The following is a 27,658-nucleotide window of genomic DNA, read 5'->3' as shown; positions in this document are numbered from 1 at the left end:
ATGAAGTCGTATCGCGAGGACTGGTAACAATGAGTGCAATGATAATGCGTCCCGCGCCGTCGTGAATGGACGAAGAAGATGAGAAGAAAGGTGATGAGAGGGGGAGAGAGGGGGGATAAAGATGCGCCGAGAATACGCCGTGGATGCCCCAGGAGATCATTAGTCCACCTGGCTGCGGCCCCGGGTAACACTTAACTGCTTGACAAGCGTTGCGAGCCGTTATCGGTTTGCCTCTAATTATGCACACGTGACCACACGTAATAAGTACCTCTACCCACTCTTCGTTCCTGTCCGATTTCCTTCGCCCTTCATTGTTGAGACATATGTTTAGCGAAACACTAGTCTAATAAAAGCACTATTCTATCTGAATTAGCGATAGTATATATTATATCATAAAATAACTAATTAAAAAATATACGTTTTTTGTATCGTAAACTTAGCCTCGCATATTTCATTAAGAATAATTGAAGATTATATTAAAGTGAAAGAGAATATGAAAAAGTGTAGACTGCTATGACCCATAAATGCTCCGGGACTTACAATTAAAACGTTTGCCATTGTCATCCTCTGAGAATCGTATCGCAACCCGGAATGCCGATCGATCCTTAGCTGCGGAGAGAATGCGCGGCGCTGCGTTTGATTTATACCGAGCGTGAGCTTCGTATGCACGCGTGCGTGCAGCGTGGTGAAGCGAAAAAAAAACTCGTGGGGAACCGGGATATGAGAAGACAGAAGTATGGCAGTGCAAATCTTAAATATGTCAAGGCAGAATTCGAGGAATTCGGATGAATCGCAACAAGAAACCTGATAAAAACCCGTGTACAGTTGCTAAAGCGAGTTTTTAATTTCAATGATATATGAATATACAGCTATAAATATGTATAGCAGAATAATGTAATAAAAATTTTCATAATTTAATTCAAATGGACTTGAAGGTAAAATACTTGGCAGATTTTATTATTTTAACGTTGTTATAGTAACGTACAAATATTCGTGCGCCTACCTTAAATGTAGCGAATAACGCACAAGAGGATAACGATCGACTCCGCGTAGGTGGAGAATAAAGAAAGCAGAGGAAGAAAGATGAAAGCAGCCTCACGAAAGTAGATCCGTGTAGCGTGCACCTTGGAATCGGCTTAATCGTGATTAATATCGCGAGCTCATACCGCATGTCAGTAATTATCTACACGTGTTTTACCGAGTCGAACCGATCGTACGCCCGGCCTCCACGTGTGGGAACACGATTCGGATTCATTCTCGCTACCATTTTCGTCTCTTCGTCCTCCTTTCATCTTGACTTTTCTAAAGTGGCGCTTGCTTTATTGATTTCAAATTGTTGTTTCTGTTTCCCGATGTTTCATCGGTGAAAAAATATATTTGTATTTCTCGGGAAAAAAAATAAGTTCTTTATTTTTGTATTCTAGTTATGCACTTGGCAAAAAGAACAGAACTATCTCTTTCAAGTGTTACGTGGGTGCTAGAAATCAGTGGAGGTTTAATCGTGACTCGATACAATGGGAACGGACCTATTGTGATCACAAATATGCACGCACACACAAAGACAACCTCTAATATATATACCTTATGCAGAATTGCAAAGTGTACCTTCGATCTATGTTAAGACCTCACGAGATTCTGAGACATTTCTGCATCGATATTTTGACGGAAACAAAATTTTCGATGCTCTTCTTTCGAGTTCCGACATCAAGTTTCGACATTAATGTATCCGATACCAGATACACACCGTGTTATACTTAATCTAGCTGCAACTACGGCTGTTATATCGCAGTTCTAACCGCGCTTTTACACGCTTTACTTCGCTGATGCAGCTGCTACAGACTTATCGCACTATCGGCAGCGTACAGCAATGCAAAGGCAGGGACCATTCAAAGAGGAGGAAGGTCAGGATGAGCGGATCAGGAAAAATGAATCAATGGTGGGAGGCAAGAACCCGGCAAGTATAACAGAGCGCGTATTACCATATAGCAGCGTGACTCCGAGCGGCCGCGCACGGCTCATCTGAATAAATATCGTATTATAATTAAAGGAATCGTTCGATCCATAAATCAATAAAGTCGGTTTATATATCAGGCCTCACCTATATAATGTGTACCAGTGAAGGGCCCCAGCGGGTCCCGCACTCACCGTGGGGGGTCTCCCTATGCTAATGGCACCCTCTCACGAAGACTAGAGGAAGGGTGGAAGGGGGGAGGGGAGGGGAGGGAGGGATGGAAGACGAGAGAGATAAAGACGCAGCGTATCCGCGATACGTTCGTTCGGCCCTGACCCGAACCTTCATGAAATACAACACCCCTCGTCCCCCCCCCCTCTCACTCTTACCGGCACTAAGCCTCTGATCTTCGCCGACCGCAACCGCTTATCAATTTGTTACCGAGCGCTGTTTGTTAAATCAAATCAAGGGCTCGCACGCCGAGCCAATAAATAATCCTGCTTAATATGTGTTTCGAATTTTGCATTCTTCGTAACATGCTAGCTTTCGGTACGCAGCCTGAATTAGAGTTTCGTGTGGGAAAGTCAGGCCGGAGTAATAAATAAAGTAAGAAAAATATATAAACTTTTACAAGATTGTTTATCAAATGCGTGTAAAACATTTATGAGAGTGGAATACTTACGCAATGCTTTGACGAAATAATTTTCACAGTTTCATGATTGTCCGTCTAACGATTCTCTCTCGATCCTTGCGCGACATTACCCTCCGGTGCATTATCCTTTCGGACCATGCCGCGCGTCCCGGGTCTCTTCGGGGGAGGGGGGAAAAAAAAACACGATACGTGTCCCCTTTGTCCCCTTTGCGTTTATTATGACGACTCCGGACGGAGCGTGGACGTACGGTAGTTTATTTGGGCGGCGATGGGGGCCTCGGTTTGCCGCGCCGAACGAATTAACGGCGCGGCCGCGATTAACAAAGGGCGATACAAATTAGATTAAATCGCCGTAGGGGGCGGCATCGCGGTAGAGAAAGGCGAATGATGATACTGCTTGATAAATAGACGAACGTCATGCGATGCCTAAACGGAGACTTCGTTCGGCTCCGAAATGGAATGCCAACGCCGACGGGATGCGCCGGTTTTATCTCCCCCACTTCGCGCGAGGATATTTTTCCTACCGATGAAAGCGACCGTAATTAGCATCATTAACATCGACAATGTGTAATTTACGTATTCTTCTCGAAGCGAACTAATTAAAGAGAATCCGCTTGCGAGGGAAAAGGACTCGGCGTATATCATTCATAGAGACTTTTTCCGCGTCCTTTAATTAGAGACGGAAACAGTTTTCCATTCGGCAGAACACTGGGAAATAAATCAATGAACAAAGTTTCGTGTCTGAGTGCACAAGTCCCCTCGAGAAACGAACGAATGTCGGTCTGCCTGCCTACCGGTGGCTGCAACCACCCACCTTCTTGCGTCCACATAAATTTCAGACACGCCATTCGGCACTATCATTATGTTTCCTCCGCTGACGAGAAGCGTCGCCGTAATTTTAACAAGTTCGTAGAAGCCTCGCAATTAAGGAAACGCGAGCATCACTTGCTTTCCGGCGCCAGAGCGCGGTTTCCTTGTGAAGGCCATCTTTTATTTATATATCGCTCTGACTATCCGCGCACGAAACAGAAACCACAAATTATTCTCATAAGCAGAGCGGATGATCAAATATAATTGACATAGATGTATCGTAACAATCCTACAATTCTCAGGATTTCATGCATTTCTCTAAGTGGTTCATTATCGTCAGATCCGTAAATGAAAACATTTATTCCTCGCGGAATAATTAATAAAACTATATTGAACAAGATTGTTAGAATTTATCTTCTGTCAATTTAGCATTTTTTTTATCTTCTATTAATACAATGTAATAACAGTATTTTTCTCAGCCCGAATATCTAACTTTTATTAATATGAGCAAAAATATGAACAAAACGCAATTTCCATTTCCTACGTAAAGAAAAGGTATGCTGATTTGGGCGGCAAAAAAGAAGAACTTGCTTTAATCATAATGTAAAGGAAGGCAACCCAATCTTTCTCACCCGGAACCCGACTTGCGTTGCGACGCAAGGTGCTCCTTTGTAGAGAAGAGCGAGAGAAAAGGAAAGGAAGAAGCGACGATCAGGCGGAGGGGCGGGGGAGGGGAGGGGACGAGGTGGACGAAGAAGACGAGTACGAGTAAAGATCCAGCGAACACACCCCTCGAAACGTTCGGTCGGATCGGCCGGGCGGCCACGGCCAATATTTAATTACGGATAATTACCGGTTATAATGCGCGGCAGATCGGCGGCCTGCCGTTTAATTGATCGGCTTTACGGCCTGATTTGTGTATCTGCCTTCGCGTTCGTGCGATCCGCCGTTCAAGCCGGGACCGATTTTTAATCCTCCCGGGTCCTGCGTTTCGCTGTGCGCCTCGCGCGCGCGCACGCCTGCCGAAGAGAATCGCGTCCGATCATTATTCAAAACTGCATTACGCAATCCACCCACCTCGTTGCCGCGCAGCTTTATTGCGCGTGTCCCGGGAGTGCCTTTATTCGAATTAACTAAGGAACAAGTAAAAGGAATCGTCGGAGAAAACATAACGAGAAAAAAACTGAAGCTTCGCTCGCTCGCGCGCGTGCTTCGGCACCGTGAGAAAGCGCCGACAACGTATGGAAAAGTTTATTATACGCGCCGCATGGCGTTTTCATTGCAAATGAGCGGAATCTTCTAATTGATAATTAAAAGTCACATCGCATAATTATCGCATCGTCAATTATAATATAAAACGGCGTATAATAATTGAATATCTTCACATTATTTTCTAATAAAATATATAAAGAAATATGTATATGTTATCTATAGTTTTTATAATTAAAAAGAATTTCACAAACCACAATTAAAAGAAAATTCGTTTCCGTTTAACTAGAAAAAATTAAACGCTCTGAAGTTAATAGATGTAAAAAATGAGGCCTACGAATATATTCGTACAGAGAGCAGAATTGCCTGGAGTGTAACATTGAGAATCCCTGCCTCGATAAATAGCCGGCAGGTCGGTGGTTCTGCACCTCCGCGCGGAGGTGGAGCGATATCCTTCTGCGGAAGGATAGAATGCCGGGAGGAGGAAGACGAGGGAGTCCCGCGCGCGGAAAGAGATGCCGCGGTATCTCGATCCGATCCTCTATTGCATTATTATCGCATTATATTGAAACGTGGGCCTCGAAATGTCGGGTGAGGGAGAGGGGGGGAAGGGCACTCTCTCCGCCGCGATGATCGCCATTCCGCTCGGACACGCGGAACACGCGTAAAAATCTCGCCGGTAATGCACGGAAAGTTCGGGTACCGGTCGGCTCCCTTTGCCGAGGTCGGAGCATGCAGATCCGACATGAAATATCATTAATAGTCGTTTGCCGGATGACCGAGCCCGGTAATCGGCCGTTCTGCGGTCCGGGATCGGATCGCCCGAAAACCGCAACACGCCGGCGATGCCGCGGCATCGGCGGTGGCGGCGGCGGCGGCGGCGGCGGGGACCAAATGCCGCGCCAACCGAGCGCTTTAAAAGCCCCGTTTCGCGTCGTAATTTACGTTCATGAACTCCACTTTGCTAAGTGCGAATAGTGTAGCGCGGCGAGCATCGCTCACGGCGAGTGCATCGCATCGGCAAAACAACGACGGATCTTCTCGGATCGAGTTTTCTATATTCGCCGGGAATTAAGTTAGAAGAATGCGTCTGGATGCTTCTTGCGTACAGAGAATTGCGTACAGGAAAAATTAATTAATGAAAATTTGCGAGCGAGTTGTTTGCGCTTAACCGCAGGAAGACGCATCGCTCGCCGTGTCGTATGATTGTGGCAAAAACGCCGTTAGTCGCGGGAACGACGAAGATGTCGGGTGGAAGAGGCGCGCGCGAGAGGGATGGAAGAGGGCGGCAAGAAGCGGCGAGGAAGGAGGTCGCGTAGAAGCTCTCTCGGCGAAGGAATCAGTTAAGGACCCATTCTCAACTCCGGCGGTGGTGCGTCGGGCTTTTTGTCGCGGATTTAATAAGGCGTCGGGTGTGACGAGCGCGCAAAAAGACGGAGATCGGGCGGAGGGATGCGGGAGCGCGAACGTGGAGGGTGCGCGGATAAGAACAGAGAGACTAAAGAGAGCGAGTTGCCGCGAGCGCGGGGCCCTTACAAGTGTTCTCACGTGAAAGTAGGGCCTGCCGCAACATTTGTTTCTTTTTTCTTTTTTTTTTACGGCGTTTCCAGCAAGTCGTAAATACGATCATCCAACGCAATAACGCGGCGAAACACAGCGAGTGCGAACGCGAAGCTTCCCGATGCAACGGATCCGTCATGTGCATTGAAGAGTCCTGTAACGACCTTCGCGGCGGCTCGCGGCGCTCCTTTTTGATTTCCTCTCGTTTCGCGCCTCGGCTCGCGCTATGGCTCACCTGGCCCCACAAAGAGACAGCCTGCGACGCGAACCGGAAGCTAATCCTACGCACAATGTCCACTCGGCGCGACGCGTGAAGTTGCCTTCAGTGTCGGTGTCATTGTTCGCTTGATTGCTTCTGGGCAACTCTACGACGCTCGCTTATGCGACTTTGCCTTCTATCGGGCCGCGATTAGACTCGCCGCACACGAGAGGCTACGGGCCGAGAGCAATTTTCTTGTGGCTTGCTTTCGAGCCACCTGCGTCATTCTCAAAATACCGCAAAAATGTATAGAGAATGTAAAATGACGACTGTTTCGAAAATATGTATATTTTAGATGCAAGATAATCGGAAGTATGATTTAAATATGTCTGCGGGAGAGAAATTTCTACGCGTTGCATCACTGCTTATGACTATGCAAATAACATAATGCATAAGCCGGAGTGTGATGACTTTATACATTCGACGATTGCAAAGTATACTCGACGAGCGCGGAGTCCCGTCGACACAGCGGACAATTTCAGCCGCCGCGCTAATAGAAGTCGAATTACGATAATAAAGTGTCCTAGCGAGGCAAAGTGGCATCCATTAGTTACATTCGAGAAGAAACGAACCTGCTCCAGATCCGCTGGGAGTCGAAGCGGGCCGCCTTTGCAACGTCATCGCTCGCGGCTCGCCTCGATACAAAGAGACAACGCCGCCGCGAGGGGGACGACGACCCGAAAAAGTGGCTATGCTAAATAATAGTGCTTCCGTCGGGCCGTCGCCCGGCTCTCACCACATAGTTCATTCATGAATCCGGATTCGGTATGCCGTTTCAGAGCGGCGAGATGCCGCGATGCAGCCGCGTCGAACGCGATCGAGAATCGAAAGAGGAATAATGGAATTCCTTGAGGCAGTCACGCGCTAGATCGACTTAGGATCAAATTAAATTCACTTGATAATCTTTTTTTTTTTCTTTTCCACTTCATCACTCTCTTTGATAGAACGAGATTGCTACAGGAACTGCAGCAATATACATAAGATATAGAAAATTGTTACGGGAATAAAAATAAAATTAGAAAGAAACCAACAAAAGCAATAAATGCTTCGACGCTAAAATAAGCTGTCCTAAAATAAGCGATTATTTAAATGGAATATTAACAATAATGTACTGCATGTTTCAATTGAAACTCCCATTTTCTTGAAAACTCGAGGAAGATCTATACAAAACGTCGTGCAATCGCGAATCGATCACGCGGGCTGAAATTTTACCTTCACTTTGGAGCAGTCAATTTTGCGCGATAAAGCTTCGTCTATCGGACGGCACGCTCGTTCACGGATAAAACGAGGTGCCGTTCCATCGACGGTACATGGAAGAAGAAAAACGTCTTCCCTCTCTCTCTCTCTCTCTCTCCGTCTAGCTCTCCAGTCCGCCCACTCTCTTTAGCCTGCTCCCTCTCTCAAAGCGGGAAAATAACTGGTGCAGGGATGCGTATACTTGTGTTCTCAGGTATGCTTTCAGGAAGTGCAGCAATCTACGAATTTGCGTAGGACATGGAAAATTATTACGGTGGGAACTACTGCGGCTGTCGAATCATCTCTTTCTCGTTCTGCCTACCTTTTTTTTCAGAAGGAACATGGGTACCGCCTGGACTCTAATGGGGCAAAGGACTGCCTGAATGGCGCCACCGTTTTCGCGGCAAAGTGATGGCAGGCCCAACCTTGTCTGCAGGTGCCGGCTAAAGTCCTCCGCGGGACTACGTCACGATGCGTTTTCTGACACGAAGTGATGAAGGTGAATGGACATGGTTTTACTGGAGATGGGCCGGATAAAACGGCCGACGACGCCGTTTCTCATATTCGCTCGTTAACAGATTCCGGAAACTCTCGCATTCCACCGCTCGAGAAATCGGATAGCGCACTGCGTGTCTGGCTGCGTTCGCGTATGCAAATTCGAACGTACGAATAAGGAGGGGGGATAATTACAGAAATTACAGCGAGCTCACTTTAAAGCATGTCAGCGTGTACAGTTTCCAGCTTTTATTCCTTCGTAAATGTAAAATATAATACGGCCGGCTGAATTTTATTTCTCGAATTTGCTTCCAGATTAAATTCCGCCATATTTATTAATAAAGCTCGTTTCGAACATCGAAATCAGTCATCTGCATTTGTGATAAACGTCGTCAATTCCTAAACGGGACAGAGTCTCGATCTCGCGTTACTTTTCCAACTCGTTGAACTTTGTTAACCATTTTAGAGAAGGTAAAAGGATGCATGTGGAGCCTGGTGCCATCAAGGTTTCTTGCACACCCACCGAACGAGTTCGCGATAGACTAGTAGCTTTGCAAGGGAAAGAAAGAAAGAATCGCGTAACGGGATAAACAAGCGATCGAGTATCATCGTAGTACAGTCACATTCCGATACGTAACGGCGAAAAGAGCGTATATTGCGTCCCGAACGACGGGAACGCGTACTGTGAATAGGCAACGACGATTGGTTATATAAAATTTCTCGGAAGCGCTCGGGAGAGAAACGTGCATACAGTTTTTGAGAAAGCCGAGCGGAGACGAGCGGCTCTACCGGTGCTCTGTGCGTGGAATTACTGTTCGCGGAAGAAATTTCTTTGATCGCGCTTCGCGAGAACCGTGGCCGATTCCCTGGGTAAATCCACTCGTTCTTTGTGCAAATTAGATCGTTCTCGGACAGATTACGACAGATTTCCGTTCGATGCTGAGAAGTGCTTAAGTTATCGTCGACCGCGCTGTGTTAATCTGCACGCCGACAATTTCTTTCCCCGAGTTCGCGAATACATAACTGTGGAGCCATAAGTTGAGAATCCGCGCAGCCCGATTCCCCTGTTTGGATTGCAATTATTCAGCGGCGTGTCCCGAAACTCTCAATTCTTCGTGAATCCTGACCCCCCCCCGGACCTTTCTTCTTCCCTCTTTTTCCCATCTGTCCCGCGTTCTCTTCACCGGACTCTGCATAGATAATGAACCGTAAAAAAAGAAGCCCAAGACAAGCAACCGAAAAACTTCCACCCCCCCCCCCCTCCTTCTCCCTTTCCTGACGTTCACCAACCCATTTCTTACTCGCGGAGAATACCTGCCCATAATAATTATTATTTTCAACCAAACAGCCGGCGGCTTTCTTTCTCTCTCGAGTCAATGACTAATTCTCTTATCTTGGATATACCGAGACATTCAATGCCGCGCCTGTGCGATAAAGAATCTGGAAAAGTTTCCGCGATAAAAAATTTCACTATTCATCATACGATGATAAAAATACTAACGCTGATGCAAGTGAAACTTACAATAATCGTTCCAAAAGGTTGCATCTACGCTATTATTAAGAGAAAGTTACACAAGTATTTCTTTTACTTTACTGCTTATGCAAGATACCAACAATAAGTAAAACGACTCAGGCATATAGCGCACAGGACTTCCTCTAATTTCGAGAAAGAAAAAAAAAAAAAAAAAACGGATGGAAGTTAGACGATGAAAATAATAGTGATGCACACACCGAATGCAAAGTACCGGCGAGGTCGCGATTCGTAAAGCCGAGAGCTGCTGCTCCGTCACCTTCGCAGGTAGTTGGTAGACGAAAGCGTTGGGAGAAAAGGACTCGAATACTGACGAGGAAGAGAGACAGAAGTATAGAGAGGTGGGAAGGGAGAGAAAGGTATACTGCGTCAAGGAAGAGGAACAGAGTAAAGAGACGTGGAAGTGGCAGGGCGAAGAAGAGGAGAGTAAAGGCCCCGGGCGAGGTCACCCACCGCCCCCGCCCCCCTCACTCCCCCACACACCCTGATTATCCGCCGCCGGGGGCGGGACGCTGTGTAATGAGCATCGAAGAGGTGCTCAACCTGTGACTGTTTAGTGTATTTTCCTTATTGACATCAAAGACAGCTTGAAAATCCTTCAACGCTCTCTCGATATAAAACTTATTTCTTATATTCTTCATAAAATAAATTTTAAAATATATTTGAAAAGTGTAACTACATTTTCCATACGCAAGAAAAAATAAGACAATTTAAATTATAAAATATCCGAAATATCTTGTTTGCAATTTGGCTAGTATTTTATAAAAATCGTGCGAAATAAATGCTATACTTTTGCTATATTACAATGCTATATTCGTAGCTAAATATTTTACATCCGCCTTAGGATACTTTTTTCATTAATGTGATTTTTTAATAAAAAATGTGTTAAACAGTACAATAAATAAAGACGTATGTAACATACATTTAAATGTACGAAATTACAAATTGAATATGTGCCCTTAAGGAAAGGTTGAGTCGCGACTCTATAGGACACTTGCTGACAAAGTCGACCAGAATTAGGGCAGATCAGCAGGAAGGTGACGGGATAGTAAGCGTTTGAATGGCAGAGCACGGCGTCGTTGGCTGTCTGCGAAGACACCCGGATGATCGAGCGATGTTATTTTAAGTTTTCCGTAGGGGCGTTCGGCTCTCTCTCCCGCCTTGCCCTAATCGTCTGTCAGCCACCCCCGTGGGGTCGGCAGACCACCCCCGCAACGTTTAATACACACGCGCGCGCGCAATTTCACCAATCGGGAGAGAGAAGCCGCCTGACACGACCCCCCACGGACAAGATTCGCCCTTTTTTTTCCTCCTACATCGAGATTCGCGCCGACGATTCATGCCCCTCGAGGGGTCAGATTCAAAACGCTTTACACTCTCATAACCAGGACCTGTTGATTCGACAACCCCCGAAAATCTCGAGCACCCCGACTCCCCGACGAAACGCGCGCTACAAGAATTCTTCAGCCTTGTAAAAAGTGCCCTCGCATAAAGATTCTTTACCAACACGAGTGAAGTTTTATTCGAAGCAACGATAAAACTTTTTGAAAAAAATTTGCAGTAAATAAGTGACAACTAAAAAAGAAAACAATCTCGTGATCACTGAAATATCCTCCGCGCCTACTAAAATATGAACAACTTAGGAGCCCTGGAGGCATTCCGTCACCATTAGCAACGCAACACCTAGCCGACTACCGCGACTTGGTGTTCTCAAACGCACGATAGACCGTGAAGATGGAGTCGCTTCAGGAAAGTTAGTGTGCCCTCGCAGGGCTGCGCGGTTCGTTTGATGGTCTTCTCTCCTTCCCCGTCCTGGACCATCCACGTGTTTCCACCGGATGGCCGTTTACACCATCAAGTTTGGTGGCACATATTATATACCCGAAGGAAAGAAGCAAAAGAAGAGAAGAGACGAAGATGGACGAAGCCAAAGGCAGAGACAGAGCGGGAGAGAGAGCAAGGGGACGAGGGAGAGAGAGAGAGAAAGAGAAAGATAGACCGTTGCTTTCTTGGGCTCCGGCGTGCTTATTGCGTGATATTAGCCACGGTGCCTGCCGCCACTGCTGGGATAATCATAATCTCGAAAGGGGGACAAAACACAGGCCCCGAATCGCATAACGCTGAATTTTACGACTACTGGCATAGAGGAGACGCGGGGGACCGGATGCAACGCGGCTTTTTATGCTCTTCTAACAGCCCCCGACTTGATATCACGCCCGGAGATGGACAACTTTTCGAAATGTCTCTCCGACCATCGTCAGATTCACTTGTTGGATTCGCCGTCGTTGAACACGAGCACGAAAGTGTTGACGGATAAAGATACCGAAAGAAAGGAACGAAGCCAGTCTTGTACAGCCGAAAGCTAACCGAAAGTTATGAAAAATCGTGTTTTCAATTCGCCATTAAATGACATTATAAAGAAAAAAATAGCTTGTAACGACGTAATATTTCAGAGCATACGTAAATATACGAGAAAAAAATCAATCAGTCTTTTCTATAGCAATACGAGTATGTAACTGTATTATTATAATCGAAAACATTTCGATTCTCTTTTTGTCTACCTGTGTATAGCTGTGATATAAAACTAGTCGGCCACCGACACTTTCCGCTCGAAATGGTTATTCCGAGAATTCGATCTAATTTACGCGTTTGCATAGGCGCGCGATCAAGCCGGTGCGCAGTATAAAAGAAACGGAGAGAGAAGGAAAACGGGGGAGCGAGAGAGAAAGAGAGAACGGGCACCCAACGGCGTTACATCGCGTTTCGCAATGCCGTATGAAATCAACGGCGAATGAGGCACTGAATGGAAGCGAATTGCGCGAGTCGACGGCGAGTCAGTCAAGTCAACATGATTCGAAGCACACAGACTACGTAATAGGAGGGATATTTTTTTCACGGTAGATACTGAATAGAAGGTTCTGCGACGATTTTTACAGTAACGTAAGTACGGTCTTGTAATCTCTAGGAAATTGAGATTGTGAATCACTCACCGTAAGGTCGCTCCGCAACGGGTTCGCACGAATCTGCAACACAAAAAAAACGTACGCATTCGATTAGCAATAGCTCTATGACTATAAATGGGCGATTAATTATTCACGTTGGGTACTAGGTGGCCTTTTGGATCTCTCAGGCACCCGCTGCGATCAAGATAGAACAAAGTATTCGCATAAGCAGGACGTTGCGGTTATTAATTAAATATGATAAATGACAATATCGTGAAATAGGATGAAATTGGGTCAAAATAAAGAGGAGAAACTTTCCAATATAAAATTTTTGACTAGTAATTTTCTGATTTTAAAAACAAATTTTAAAATCAGGAAAGATATTCTCGCTAATGTAATTTTATCCCATCTCACAGTAGTAACGTCGTGATAAATATAAACTCCGTGATCTATTATACGCCGCGATACAAACGGAATCATGAGTTCCAATTGTCATAATTCTGAATAATTATCCTTTACCGCCGGTAGTAATAACTGTACTTCTATCTCATTTCGAAAGGAATGACCAACAAGGTTGAACGCGAATATATATGTATATCGAGAGCCTCGAGTGAATTCACATCAAAGAAAACAATGTATTAAATTACACGCGTCACGTCGCATAGAGAGGAAGCCTACGCGGATAATTTTGCTGATTTTTAATTCTCATCCTTCTCAATGACGCAGGTTAGCGCTACGCACATCAAGCATGCCCGTTCATCCATAACGATTGCAGCGCGATCGTGATTCATACCCGATATAATCAACGCAATCTCGACGCAATCGCGGCGGCGGGTCTGTTCAAGCGTTCCTTTTCCCCCGCGCGCTCGTAATTTGCATACGCTCAGAGAAAATTCCGGCGATAATTTATGCAAAGCGCGAGTCACATCGCGCCGGTAAAGGAGCCGATCGCCGTAAGTGATTTCTAACCGACCGCAAGAGTCGCTTGTATAATTTGCGCTATAATGGGGGGGGCCTTACGTAACGCCGGGGATTCTCAGCGCGCGATGATCGCTAATGCGCCGAGCCGGCTAATAGCGTCGTCGACGCGACTTGGGGTCCGGGATCGGATCAGGCCCGAAGGCACGCGTCGTCGCGTATACAGCCGGCGCGTAAAAGCGAAGGAAGTTTTAAATGGTACCTCAACGACCGGGCACCTGCTAAAGCCGGGAGATCGGCTTGGCGGGAGTCGGCAAATGTCTCATTCAACGTGGCTCTAATGGAAGCCGCTAGGTAGGTCATCGGCTGTCATAAACGCTCGCCCATCCAAGTTTCCTTGGCGGCGCGGAGCGTGTTAATAGCCTCATTAGATATCGTGGCGCAGTGATGTATATACCGCGATCGATAGGTGATTACTGACGTGAAACCCGATTTTCATAATTATTCTTTAAAGTTGCCTGAAAAAGTAACTTTCCATCTTTTTCTTATTCCTCCAGAAAAAAAATGTATTGTTTTTTAGTTATCTTCAGTAAATAACATACATTAGATATACTAATTCTATTGTCATTAAACGTCATTTGATTTATTTGATCACGAAATCGTAAATATATAACCATTAATGTCCAGGTCGAAGCAAAACATAAGGTTAATGAATAAAGCGTGAAATGAGACGACGTATTTGCGTAATTATGTCATAACCGTTCTTCTGACATCGTTCTTCATACAGCATTATCTTTTTTCTCCCAATTATGACATCGACTTCTACAGTCATTAGCCTCGGCATTAACGCCAATGGGACACGGTCTTCCCAGGCTGTGAACCATTCAAGCATTGACCGTATCAAAAATGTTGCTTAAGATTGTTAATTAACTTCACCAATGAATTCAATAACGTGTGCCTATTCTGACAGCATTATAATTATTCTGCAAACAGTTTATATATATTAATATATTTTGCATGACCTTGTATAAATTTTGTATGAAATTTATATTAAAAAATTTGTCGATCAATAAAAATAAATTTCTGTTATTATCTTTATATCAGCCGACGTCCTTGGCGATTATACAACAATATTTTATTTTCACACGCATACAGTGTGCATTTGCAAAAATAACGGGCGCCCGGATTATCTCATTTGCATCGAACTCGTGCGTTTCTCATACAGATAAGCGGCCAACGAAAATTCTACCGGTAAACGTTTCTCGCGACGATCTTCCAAGAATGTCGACGACAATATTAGAGTCAGCCGAGCAACGCCACGGCATTGAACGTGTTAAGTTTCATCAGTTACCATATAGGCGCACGCCTACATTCAACAATCATTCAACAATTGCACCTTCGACGACACTCGGCTGCGATCGAATGCGCAGATTACATTGAACGTGACGAAACGTCCTGCATCTGAAATTCTGACAGAACCCACCGGGACCCCGCGCGACACGTTGACGATCACGGGTGAAAATAAATAAAAAAGATATATCTCCGTTCGTTTATCCGTCGCTAATCGGCGACCACGAGCGTCGTATTCTAATATTTTCTGTGAAGCGTCGCGCGCCATCACGAATTCTGATTGAGTGGCAACCGGAGCCGTGGTCGGGTGCCGGTGTGCGTATCGGGGCCCCGAAGGTGCCAACGGGGTCGAGAGAGCGATGGTCGATAAATATTAAACGACTTTCCACCTGTCGCGTCGTCATCGTCGCGGCAGCGGGGCAGGGGGGCACTTCCGAGAGGGAGATGACTGAATGTTAATTAGCGAGGCGTGACAAGTGTTAAGTAATCCATCCATCTACCTACATGCCGGGAGGGAGGAGCCTGCCTAACGCTCGGTAATTAACGCGACACTCTGCTGCGGCCACGCACCATCGACGGAACGCGGCTCGTTCTTGCGAGCGGGCGCGCGCAATTAACCGGCGATTTAACAGTTAACCTCGAACAGGTGGAACGCGCAGTAGACGTTCGCTTGAAACAAACTTGTCGCGCTTTATGAAGTTCAAATTTTTGATTAAACATTATTATTTATGACATTTATATTTGTAAGCGCAGTGTCATGCCGTAATGCAGTCGTAAATAATAATTTAAGTGAAAACTTTAAGCTGTAATTTATTTTGCGATATAGCGTGTGTATAAAGTAATTCTGATATTCAGAAATCATCAACGTAACAATGATGGACGATTAGTTACGTGACAAATATCTATGATAACAAATAAACTTACCAAACATATTTATATTACATGGATTAAACTTTTTTAATCGATCGATTCTTGATCCATACAATATCGGTTGTGTTGAAATCACGGGTCCAAGTTCCATCGATATTATTACATTATTTTACTAGCACAGATTCTATTTTACTGACACCGAAAGAATTTGATCGATAATATGTATGTATTCACTCAACCGACTTTTATATATTGACTAACCGTGTATCAACTGTATGATGTACCAACTATATTAGTGATATCTTTGTCAAATGTTTTCAATCAATGTTATTCCTTTCTTATATACCCGTTCTGTCTTTTGTAGTGGAACACATTTAATAAAAACTCATAAACACATAATTAATCCTACTCATAGCAATTGTACTTTTAATTCTTAAGAAATCAAAAATTTATAATATAAAAAATTGTTATATGTACAGATAATAAGAATATTATCTGCAAGATTTTTGTCGCTGATTTCGACATATCAATATAAGATTTCAATATTTTATTCATTTAAGACACTTATTTGCGCGGATATAATTTAATTGAAATTTTTAAGAACAATTGTAATCTTGTAAGTTAATTATCACTTACTGATACATAGACTTGCAAAACTTTCTTTTTTTTACTAAAAATTATACAATATTCAATTAAAGAAAACACTGCGTAAAAAAAATCTTTTATCGCTCTATAAAATAAAGCAACGCTGAGAGAAACAACGTGAAGAGAAATTCGACAACTAATCTGATTAAATTTGCGCACGTTATTAACGGTGTGAAGCATACGCTCGCATATAAATGTCATAATGCGGACTCTCGCCTCATACCATTCGTAATGAAAGCGGTCGCCGTGACGCGTCGACTTGTATTAATTAGAACGGCGGGTCCGATGCTCGGCGCAGATAAACGAGCGGTGCAACGTTCAATGTTACCAAACAATGCCGCCGTTGGCCCCGCGTCTGAACGTCGCGGTGCAGCGCCGCCGATATCTGCATTAAAGGAACATTTACATCTCGGAGAGCGGGTCAGAGTCCGGGTTCGCATTCGCGACCGGTCAAATCGCCGAATCATAGCCGATCCTCGCTTGTCGATTAGATGTATCAGTGTAATTAACAACAAACAATGGCCGCGAGAGACGCGCGGGCTCGATATCGTGTATTAATCGATTACCCTCGCCGGTCGGGCCCCGAAGATATGCGCCGGGGCCGGCTGTTAATCATCACCGCGGGTGCGTTTGTACCACCGACGTCCGTCCCTTTTTTTTCTTCTTCTCATCGTGAGAGAGAAAGACCAATAGGTCTGAATGTAACGTACGTACGTACGTAGCCCTGAGGACTTCTTCCGCTAACTACCTCCGTAACACGTCATTCGCCTCCCCGCGCCGCCCGCGCACGAAATACCAGAAACAACGTAACGATCTCGTTTGCCCGCCGCGAATTCCGCTTCTCATGGCGACGTATCGCGCGACCATCTATCGATTAAGCGATTACTTGCATTATTCGACGAGTGGCGAGTTAAAACAAGACAACGGATCTCGTAGCTCAAAAACGCGCGGATCAGCTATGTGGGACATGCATATAACGTTCTAAATAAATAATGCTTTAGTATTTATTCAACGTATTTTTTACTTTTTTATACTATTAGAAAAATGTTTATTTATGTAAGAGAAACAAAATATATTCTGCAATCTGATTGATATAAAATTAAAAGAACAAATTTTATTGTTAAAAATTATAATCAGTTTACGCGGCAATATAAACATAGCATAAATAGTAGCTGTAATAATTTTTATTCTAGATCGTAATTGTAAAACCCACGCGTCTCACTAAACTAGGCCGTGAGAGCCTAAAATCGGTACCGTTAAAGGAGCAGAGAAATATCCCTACCAAAGTATCAATACTTCTCGCGCAAAATATCGATCATCGCATGCTTACGTGTGCTACGAGATGTTCACGCGCTAAAGAGAGACAGAATACCAAGAGGATTGTTTCGCGATGCCCCTCAGCAGTGCGCTAGAGATCGGAATCATTAGCGATTATCGATGACCATCAATGTGGAACAGTGTTTGCAAGCTATCATCAATTAAAGTTAAATAATAGTCCGCGTTGTCCATCCGTTAGCTCATTCGCCGCCAACTCTACTTCCGGGAGCATCGACTACTCTTTTCTGTGACTTATTGCGGTTGCTCCGAGGCCAGCCTGTACTCTCATACGGCCTGTACTCTCGATAATGGGAAAGTCTCGTTTCGGCAATCTTACATACGTGTTTTCTTACAGCGAGCAAATATGTTACGCGACTTAATTACAATTGCGGATAATTTTGCGGTTATTAGTTTGAACGGATAAATGCGATATTCAACAATTATTTTATAAAAAAATATTTTGCTACAGAAAATATATCTTATTAGAAAATTTTTATTTTAAAATTACATCGTCGTCGCACTTAATATATTATTTAACAAAAAAATTCGAAAACGAAAAGAACTATTAACTTAAATCCGTCTCCAAAGTAATTTATTAACTATTATTTCATGTATGACAGTGACAGCGTACATGCGTACAAACACGTGTCTCTCTGTATCTGACCGTAGCAAATAGAGAATGTCCAACGCGCGGCGGTCTTCGGCACTTCACAATTCTGTTCACGGTACATTTTACAGCACGAATCGACAAGACTATTCGATCGGTCACGTACGATTCTACGATTAGCTAGACGAGTTTCATGAGGCTTCATTCAACTAGTTTGCCAAACAGTTAAACACAAAGAAGCAACCGGCAGCGCATTTTGCATTCATGATTTTTTATCGCGTGTAATTTACGAGGCATTAATCAACAAGAAATATGATACTATTGCAAGTAGATATCTTGCGTTTTCCACTTATTTCATTTTATACATTCAATTATATTTTAATTAAATATGATCGATAGACTGTTCCAATATCCTTAAATCATACGTGCTTGACAAATCATATTTCTTATAGATCGATTAATTTAGAAACCGACATTAATGTTGAACATAAATTAATTTACAACGAGCAGCACGCCGACCGGAAGACAAAATCATTACGTTACATGCGTTTATGAATGATACGAAACACAAAACTCGCTGCGGGTACGAAGCACTTCCGCCGCGATCCTAAGGACAGAAGAGTGCCAACTATCAGGCACGCCCCCGGCTAACAATCCGTCACTGTTCTTTTCTCCGTCTAGGCGGCGAATCCGAACGTCACGGAAGCTCATGAGCGAGCGAGTGAGTCACTGTGCCGACGGAAGGAGCACGTGGGACGGAAGATGAGATTTAACGTATGCGCGCGCGTGCGAGAGAAAGAGAGGCGAGATCGGTGAGAAAGGTAATCAACGAGCGAGAGTGAGGAAGACAAGGCAGAGAGGAAAAGGATATACAAACGAGAGAAAAAGAGAGAGGAAGAGTCGAAAGGAGAAAGAAAGACGCGGCAAACGGGCGAAGAGTGAAGATGAGGTCTCGGTAGTAAAGTCAACGGTTGCCGCCCCGGCAAAAAACTCAAATTGATCAAAATGAGAGTTACGTGGGCAAAAAACTAAGCGACCGCGGTGGTAGGCACGCATTTCGTGCCGGGAAAGAGTTTAGGTAGCGATGGCTTCAAGAGAGCGTTGAGAGAAAGAGAAAGAGAGAGAGAGAGAGAGAGAGCAAAGTTAGACAATGGGCCGCCCCGTCAGAGACACGAACAAAAGCTTGAACACGGCAGTCGATCATGAGATACGGCAATTCGCGAAATGCCGACTTCCTCTCAACGGAGAGGAGGGACATGCCGCGCGGAAGTAGTAATCATTATCGCGCCGGCTTATGCGCGCAAACTTTACGACCACTCGCCGCGCGACTCGTAAACTGCCGCTAAACCGCGCCGGATCTTACGCGCGCGGCATTTTTATTCCCATCGAATCGGGCCCCTTTTTATCGGGCCCTGCTGCAGCGCCCCTCCGTACCTCTTGCTGTCGTTTTTACTAATACACTGTCATCCTTGCTGACTGGCGCGGCTTTCTCCAACATCACGCTGTCAAAGTTGCGTGCCGATAGCGAAATCGTCAATTCGAATTCAATCGAAAGTATATTTCAGATGAGATGAAATCAATGTGGTTTAACGCTAACCAGAATAGTTCAATTACGAATATGTACGAAAGAATTTTGCTCTAGAAGAGCAAATTTATCTCATTTTCATAATGTATAAATTTTTACACAGCTGTTATAATATTTCAGTCCACAAATACGAAAATTTTGCTCCAACTTTGTGACTTTAACAGTTTATTAATACGCACTCAACAATAAAAAAAGCATAGATTTCGCGAGTTCCCACGGTATATATAGACAAAAACCAACAAGTAGAATATTAACACACCTAAGTGACGCAAATTACTTCACTCGACCCTTGCGCGTTTTAGAACACATCGCCGCCACTTGGGTGTTCACGTAGACAAAAAGTCATGTTCTCAGGATTAATTTCCCCTCTGTTGCGCGAGAAGCCGCGGTAACTCGCGGCGCAATGAGAACGAATGCGAGCGAAAAAAAGATGTACGCGGTTTTCCTGCATCGCGCAAATCGACAAGTGGTCCTGACCGCGCCTTAACGGGCCGAGGTTTATGATGCTTCGCGGAAGTCGACGATCGATAGATAAGTCGATATTAAGATCCAGCGGGCCTCGTTGTCGATGATAGTTACGACCGGATCGAAAAGGAAAAAAGAAAGAGAAACCGATCGAGAGAAGCGGTCACGTTACGAGAGAGTCGTTTGACTATTGCGACATCGAATAGTCGGTAGGCGGAATCGATAATATTGTACAACACGATTTTTAGTGCAACTCGAGAAGGAATACCATTTCCTACATTTAAAATTCGTACAACCGACTTTTTATAAACGCTTGTGAAATTTAAATAAGACGCATTGTGAACCTTGAAAATAATATTATTAGCGCCTAATGCTCAGCCTGTCAAATCGTATGGTCATCATTAATTTCCAATTGCATTAATTAAGCTTCAATTAATTACGCGACTGTTTTCTATTCAATAACGTTTGAATTATTTATTCGCTTTAATCCAACGATAAGGCAATGCACACGTACGATATCAAATACAGATAATATTATGACACAGTAATACCTTTTTTCTACACTTTCTATGTATACATTTTGTATATGAATGTGTATTTTACATATTCTACGTAAAACACATTTATCGCACGCTAGATATTAATTAATCAAAAAATATCACTCGTTTTTGCGCATAGCAATATGAGCGGACTAATGAATAAACAAAATACATCAAGGGTTAATGTATGAATCACGAGTAAGCATCACGAGCACCCTTTCGTTATTTTCCATCATCCTGTTTACGTGACCCCTTTCTGTGGAAATTCTGCATAAACGTCGTCCCGGTGCAACGTTCGGAGTTGGAATGCTCGGTTACCCTTTACTATTCTCACGCGCAACGTACGCATGCAGTTACTCGATGAATCACCCGCATGGAACGACCCATACCATCGAATGGACGCACGTAAACATCGCAGCGAAGCTTCACGGGAGACGCGATTTGATCCTCCGAAAGGGTGAAGAGCGAAAATGATAATGTCATCAAATAAGTTGCAGCTGTGCTGTCGCGCGTTAATCGGATGCTTCTGTATAGCAGGTAAATAAAAAAATATGCAGACGATAAATAAATATAGAAAATAATTATCCAACCGCATCTTTGCTTAATGAATGAACGTGCTTGCACGTGAGAAAGAGACAAGTTAAAATCTAAAAAATGCAAAATTCAGAACGTGGCAATTTGACCTTTGCCCTCGATGAGCTAATGACCACGAACTCACACCCGGAGCGATATAAAAAAAAGAAGAAGGAAGAGGACGTCGGAATGAAATCACCGACATGATGAAGTCGTACGGTCGATTAAGAAGTCACCGGGGAGACACGTGCAAGTGGACCTTAAAATATGGCTGCTTACGAGGTGCGGGGGTTAATTACCTCTGTCTTTCTGTACGCGCCCGGTACAATAATGTATTAACGCGTTTAGGCACGGCCAGTTAATCCCAAGGAACTCTGCAACGCGCCGTTAAGCACGCTTGACTCGTTAAGTCGCCTAATATGTACCACCATATAGGAGAGATATTATCCTCAAATGCGATCATCGCCCAGAGGAACATCCTCGCGTTTCGTGCGCTCGCCATCTTAATTACCGGGTCTGTTCTCTTAAAATATAATTAACATTCGATTTCCCGTGACGAGTACAGACCGCTCTGATCGTTAGTCGTGATTGGAATATGACGCTCGGTCTCTCGGGTGTAAGCCTCAGATACACTTAGTCCGTAGATACGTGTAACCAGGAACGTGTAATTAGGCACCCGAGTGAAAAAGCGCAAGCGCTCCTAACGGCTTACGTTTTACTTATCCGTAATTAAAGTTATAATGTCACTGATCTTAGATCAGTTATAACGCCGATCTGTATCATTTGCCAGTAGATCGTTTATAAATGGTCGGATATCGTGGCAAAACGAGATAATTGTAGAAGATAATGCTATGTTTGAGGTAATGACTTAAACACGTGTTCTAATGCGAAATTGTTTGTAAATTTGTTAAGCCACAGAAAAATTATTAATGCTTTCACTTCCCCGCTTAAAACATTTTAAGCAATTTCTTTATACAAAAAAGTAATTTTACAAAACATTATTTAAAAAAAAAACAATTCGCAGAACAATTTTATATAACTTATATATATAGAAATCGCGTAATATGTATAAAAATATATTTTTAGTCACGTAGTCATCCTTATCACACGGTAAAATCGTTCCGGAAGCATAACTCGATTTGCCTTTTCGTTGGTATTTGCATGTGCGGAAATAATTCCCATGTTTCGCCGGAAACGTATCAGATAAGAGATTCATGGTTCTATACCGGTCGCATTAACCGTCTAATTAAAGCGCCATAAACAATGGACGATTCAAGTGGGTTTGCTCTTTCGACTCGTCAGAAAATCTAGAACACGCGCAGGCACATGTGAAGGTATGCATATATCAGTTATCGCAGAATTAATGCATTTTTTGAATCATTAAGTGTCAAACAAGTCATTAAATATGAAGAATTTTAAAAAATTATACTTTAAGATCGACAAAATTAATATTATAATTAATATTTCAAGAACATTATATTGTATTTCAAAATAATTTTAATTTAGACATTAAATTATATTTTCTCGTATCTACATTCACACAAGCTGAGATGCTCGACTTCTTAGAGAGAAGCATCTTGTGTATCGTATACAGATAGCTGTGTAATCATATGCGCAACGTAACGTAACGTAACGCACGAATAACACGAGCAGCTAATCGGCGAGCATCTAGATCGTTGAAATTATGCTTATGCATGAGTGCCTACATCCAAGTGTGCACACACAGTATAATACAACGCCGACATATACGTACATGCATGACCGCCTTCGCTGAAGATACATGAAAAATTGGAGTCGTGCGTGACGTATTACCAATTAATAAGTGACCGCTTTGTCGCGACTAATAAATTTGCATTCTCATCATAATAATAGCTGAGAATGTCGACACGTGTGCGCTATTATCATCATTAATTAATGATAATAGATAACAAATGCATCAGCAGTGTTTTCATTGGAATAAAATATAATATTAAATATCAAATTACTTAACTTTAGTCTTGTTCGAGATTTATCTCATAATACATTAAGGTAAAAAAAATTAATTAGAAATTGAAAAATGCTAATTGAGCGTCAGAAAGAGTCATAAAAAGAAAGCGACAGAAGTTTTTCAACATGCAAATTGCGTATGGCGGGTCAAGAACGCGGAGGTTTGGATCGTGACGACGATCGAGTGCATTGATCCATACAATGTGACTAATTGATTATGCGTTTTGTTAGATAAGATAATTGTTCCCATCCTACAACTATATTGGCAAGAGTCCAGGAATCCTTGCATTATAGCGACCAGTGAATTGTAGAGACGTTGAAGATATTTACCAACCGCGATTGCCTCACTTAAAATTGGAGCACCGCGCGTATGATTAATTAATAGCGACGCGTCTAACAGAATGGCAAATTTGAGTCTCTATCTAGATAACGCTGACAAGGGTGTAAAGATCGTTCTCGTGGCCGCGATCGTGCCCGCGGCTCACGTTTCATCAATCTTCGTAGCGACTGCGCAAGTTAACGCGACGATATCTACGCTTGCAACTTCGCTGCAAATTTGTACGCATTGCATGACGGCAGGCGATTTATTAACTACAGCGAAAACAATTTAAAAACCGCGAGCAGTCATGCTTCAGGGTCATGAAAATTCATGACGGTCCTTTCCGGAAAAGCAAGACTCCTGGCAATAAAGTGAAACCGAACACGATCGAACCGATATATTTCAAGCAATATCACGTTAATTGAATATTTTCACGCATTGAAAAAATTTTTATAACTCAAGTTTAAATATATGAGAATTTTTTCGTTCTTCCACCTTCCTTAAATCGTTGAATGCATATGCATGAGAGAGAAAAGAAGACAGCTTTTACTTTGCCATTTTTCAACACCTGCTTCCATAAAAAGCAAAACCTCGTACATAACCATTAGAAGTACAGTAATATAATTAAACACGGCGAATCTCATCGTTAATTTCAGTCGAAGCCACATATGAGAGAGCGGCGGAATGCCATAAAAACTCGTGAGGGAGATGTACGATCTGAATATCTAATCGTTTGCACATTAGTCAGTACGTATGAAATGGAATAATGGAAAAAGAAGGCATGAAAAAAGCTGATTACCTCGTCTCTCTCATTATTCCTTCTACAGAACTAAGAATTAATGATAAAGTCATTGCAGGCGCGCTCGATGAAGAAATCGGCTTTATAGCTGGAGCAAGTTTAATAAGTCACGGCATTATTAACGAGAAATTTGAAAGCTTGTAAGATGGAAAGCGTAATTGTAAACTCAATAAGTTAAAAATATCATATGTAATATGCGCAATTCTTCTGAAAGTTATTTGTAACTTTTAATTTTCAAAAATCTCATACTCATGATTATATTTTAGATATATTATAATCATCGATTTTTCGATAAATTATCCGATAAATTATAAAATATTCGATAAATTATAATTATAAAACCTTGATTATAAAAGAGAATATGCATAATGTCGTATTGTGCAGTTTAGCCGATGCAGCACAGTTCCGTGATTCTGATTATTCATTATTTGGGGAATGGCCGACACGACTGCGTGCCGGATTAGCATACGTTGCATAAACTGCGAAATAACATGACTGCGCACGCACGCACGCACGTATGCGCGCACGCATGCATTGCATCGCATCGCACGCATCGCACGCAACGGTGTGAGGGGCGAAAGACAAGAACGATTCGCGCGACGGAGACAGAGCGAGGATTGCAGTTTCTCTCTATAGCGAGGCATTAACATTGTGCTTTATCGAAACCGCTCATCGTCGGCACATCCGGATTCAAATTACGCCGCCTTGCTTATGCTTATGTTTATTTATCCAGTTATTAAAATTACATTAAGCGTCGTACCTAATTATGTCGCTCGCGGGACGACATCCTCGATGCCGACGCGAGTCCGGAAGAAGTTATTAGGCTCGGCGCGGAGAGAAAAAGAAAACGGGATGGGACAAAGAAAGTAGATCCGAAGGAATCACGAAATGATCCCGAGGACAGATTAGTTTCTTCGCGCGGGGCAACGATCTCTTCCTCGTGTCGTTGCTACGGCGCGCGCCTTGATAACTGAATCAGTTTATGATCACGCCGCTTTGCATGGTGCAGTTAATAACATTACGTGTTGTATCTTTAAAATCACCGTTTATATCTCAAGTGTCACGATTTTTTATCAAGAAGTAATTATACGACTAATTATTATGATAAATGGACGTATCGATTAGTCGCAGAAATGTGTAATTTTTCGCATAATTTCCGGAATGAATTATTAGCCGCAAATGCGGTGGCAGAGTCTTGCAAATTATCGCGACGATCGAGAGTGTGCATCGTCATCGCGGCTCGTGAAATCATGCTCGTGCTTTCCCAAGATCTGGCGGCGTTGAACGAAAGCGTCCATGGGTCTCGTTTACCATCATCATTACCATTATACGAGCTCCATGACGGTGTTACGTGGTTTAATTTGAATACATGAGGCAGGAAGCGGCGAGTATGGAGACGTGTGTCGGCATTAGCCACGCATGTTCCTGTATACACTGTCATTATCTTTACTTAAAACGACCCCCGCTTTCTGAATATACCGCCATCACCTCATTGCTGACTCATATAATAACGCAAAATTTGAAACGACCTCCCGCGCATTTCCTTTCAAACATTATCAGACAATATTAGTTTTTCGTTGAAATCTTACGTCGAGAAAATGTGATAATCCTCCAAATTATAATAATTACGAAAGAGAACGTTCTTGAGGACTTCCAGATTCTAGATTTCTCACATTTTTTTGTAATATCTTCTGTATTATCACACAATTTTGAGCTTTACGTGCACAAAATTCTTCATTTTTATATTGATATAGATTGTTTTGCTAAACTAACGGTTAAAAACAATAATAACAATATACATTAATGCAACTTATTCACTGAATATGTAATTATAATAAAATCCTATGCATATTCGTGCAATAGAATGCAACGTGCAGCAATTATATCGCTGCATAAAAAAATTTCCTTAATCCCGTTCAATTCGTGATTCGATGCATTATACAGCAAACATGCACCGATAAATCTTATCCTGTTGCATGTAAATGCCGCGCTGATTATTCAAATTATATATTAATCGCGCTAATTGCAGAACTGTCTCACGGTACAATGACGCAATTAAAATGCCGTTGATGCGTGCCGGATTCTAGGCGCCAATTAATTTACGTTTTTTACACAATGTTGATGCTTATGAATTATCGCGCATCGCACGAAGAAAAGTCAGGAAATTTCCAAGCAGGGAATTACGTAAAGTTGTTAGTCTTCTTGGAGCGAGAATAAAAATCTTATTTTATTACTAGTCGGAACTCTCGAATTGCAACTTATTGAATAATGCAACTGTAAGCAAATGTCAATGCGACATATCTGATTAACTTTGATATTTCTTCCACTGATTCAGACAATCCAATCAATTATTACGATCGTCTGTATCGAAACTTACATATTAATAAATAAGTAAAAAAAGCGATTTGCATACGAACATATGGCATGCGAACCATGAAATTCTAAATGACATGCAAGTCGAAATTTGCGGCAGGATACGGGAACCGCAATGACTGGCGGGATGGTTTAACCAAGCAGATGAATGTCTGCTTAAATCGGCTTACTGGCATGGTGTTCTCGTGTTTCTCAAAAGCGCGTTTGATCGAGCACCTTTTATGAACTTCAATGTTCGAAAAGACCTATCTTTGCGATTATTTCGAAAGGTAAAATTATCCTGCTCGAGTCGATCGCTCGTTTGGATGGACAGGTATTGTAAATCATTCTCAATATGACAAGCCCGTAAAAAGATGTCGCGTGAAAAGAAATACTGCGTTTATATTCCCGACCTCTTTCAGCAATTTTATTTCTATACCCTTAATCAAACCTGAAACTTGGTTATCGTTAACTTTCAGAGAGGGATTCTAGAATGAGTAAAATTCATGCTATCATTCTTTCTCTCGCGGTTACAACAAAAGTTTCGCAACCGGGAAAAAACGGTGAATTGACCTTCGAATTTTCGTAAGTCGCGAAGAATCCGTAATGACGTGGACCGAGCACTTTCACAATTCTATCGGAATCCGGCAATCGACGTTCCATCTCGCGCGCATCGTCCTTACATTCC

The 27,658-nt window shown here is 43.0% G+C and overlaps 1 protein-coding gene across 3 annotated transcripts in view; it reads right to left on the bottom strand.

Annotated features, from left to right (window-relative positions):
- LOC105670102 (POU domain, class 2, transcription factor 3S-like) overlaps nucleotides 1-27,658 on the bottom strand; it is a 118,207-nt gene that overhangs the window by 79,693 nt on the left and 10,856 nt on the right. For all 3 annotated transcript variants that reach the window (XM_012363432.2, XM_012363433.2, XM_012363434.2), the window contains exon 2: nucleotides 12,694-12,726. In XM_012363432.2, coding sequence (XP_012218855.1) covers nucleotides 12,694-12,726 — 33 coding nt within the window. The remainder of the gene's footprint in view (nucleotides 1-12,693; nucleotides 12,727-27,658) is intronic.

Source organism: Linepithema humile, chromosome 4 (assembly GCF_040581485.1).
Source record: "Linepithema humile isolate Giens D197 chromosome 4, Lhum_UNIL_v1.0, whole genome shotgun sequence".
Classification (NCBI taxonomy): domain Eukaryota; kingdom Metazoa; phylum Arthropoda; class Insecta; order Hymenoptera; family Formicidae; genus Linepithema; species Linepithema humile.
Note: the sequence above shows the minus strand (reverse complement) of the source record. Positions and strands in the feature narration are given on the sequence as shown.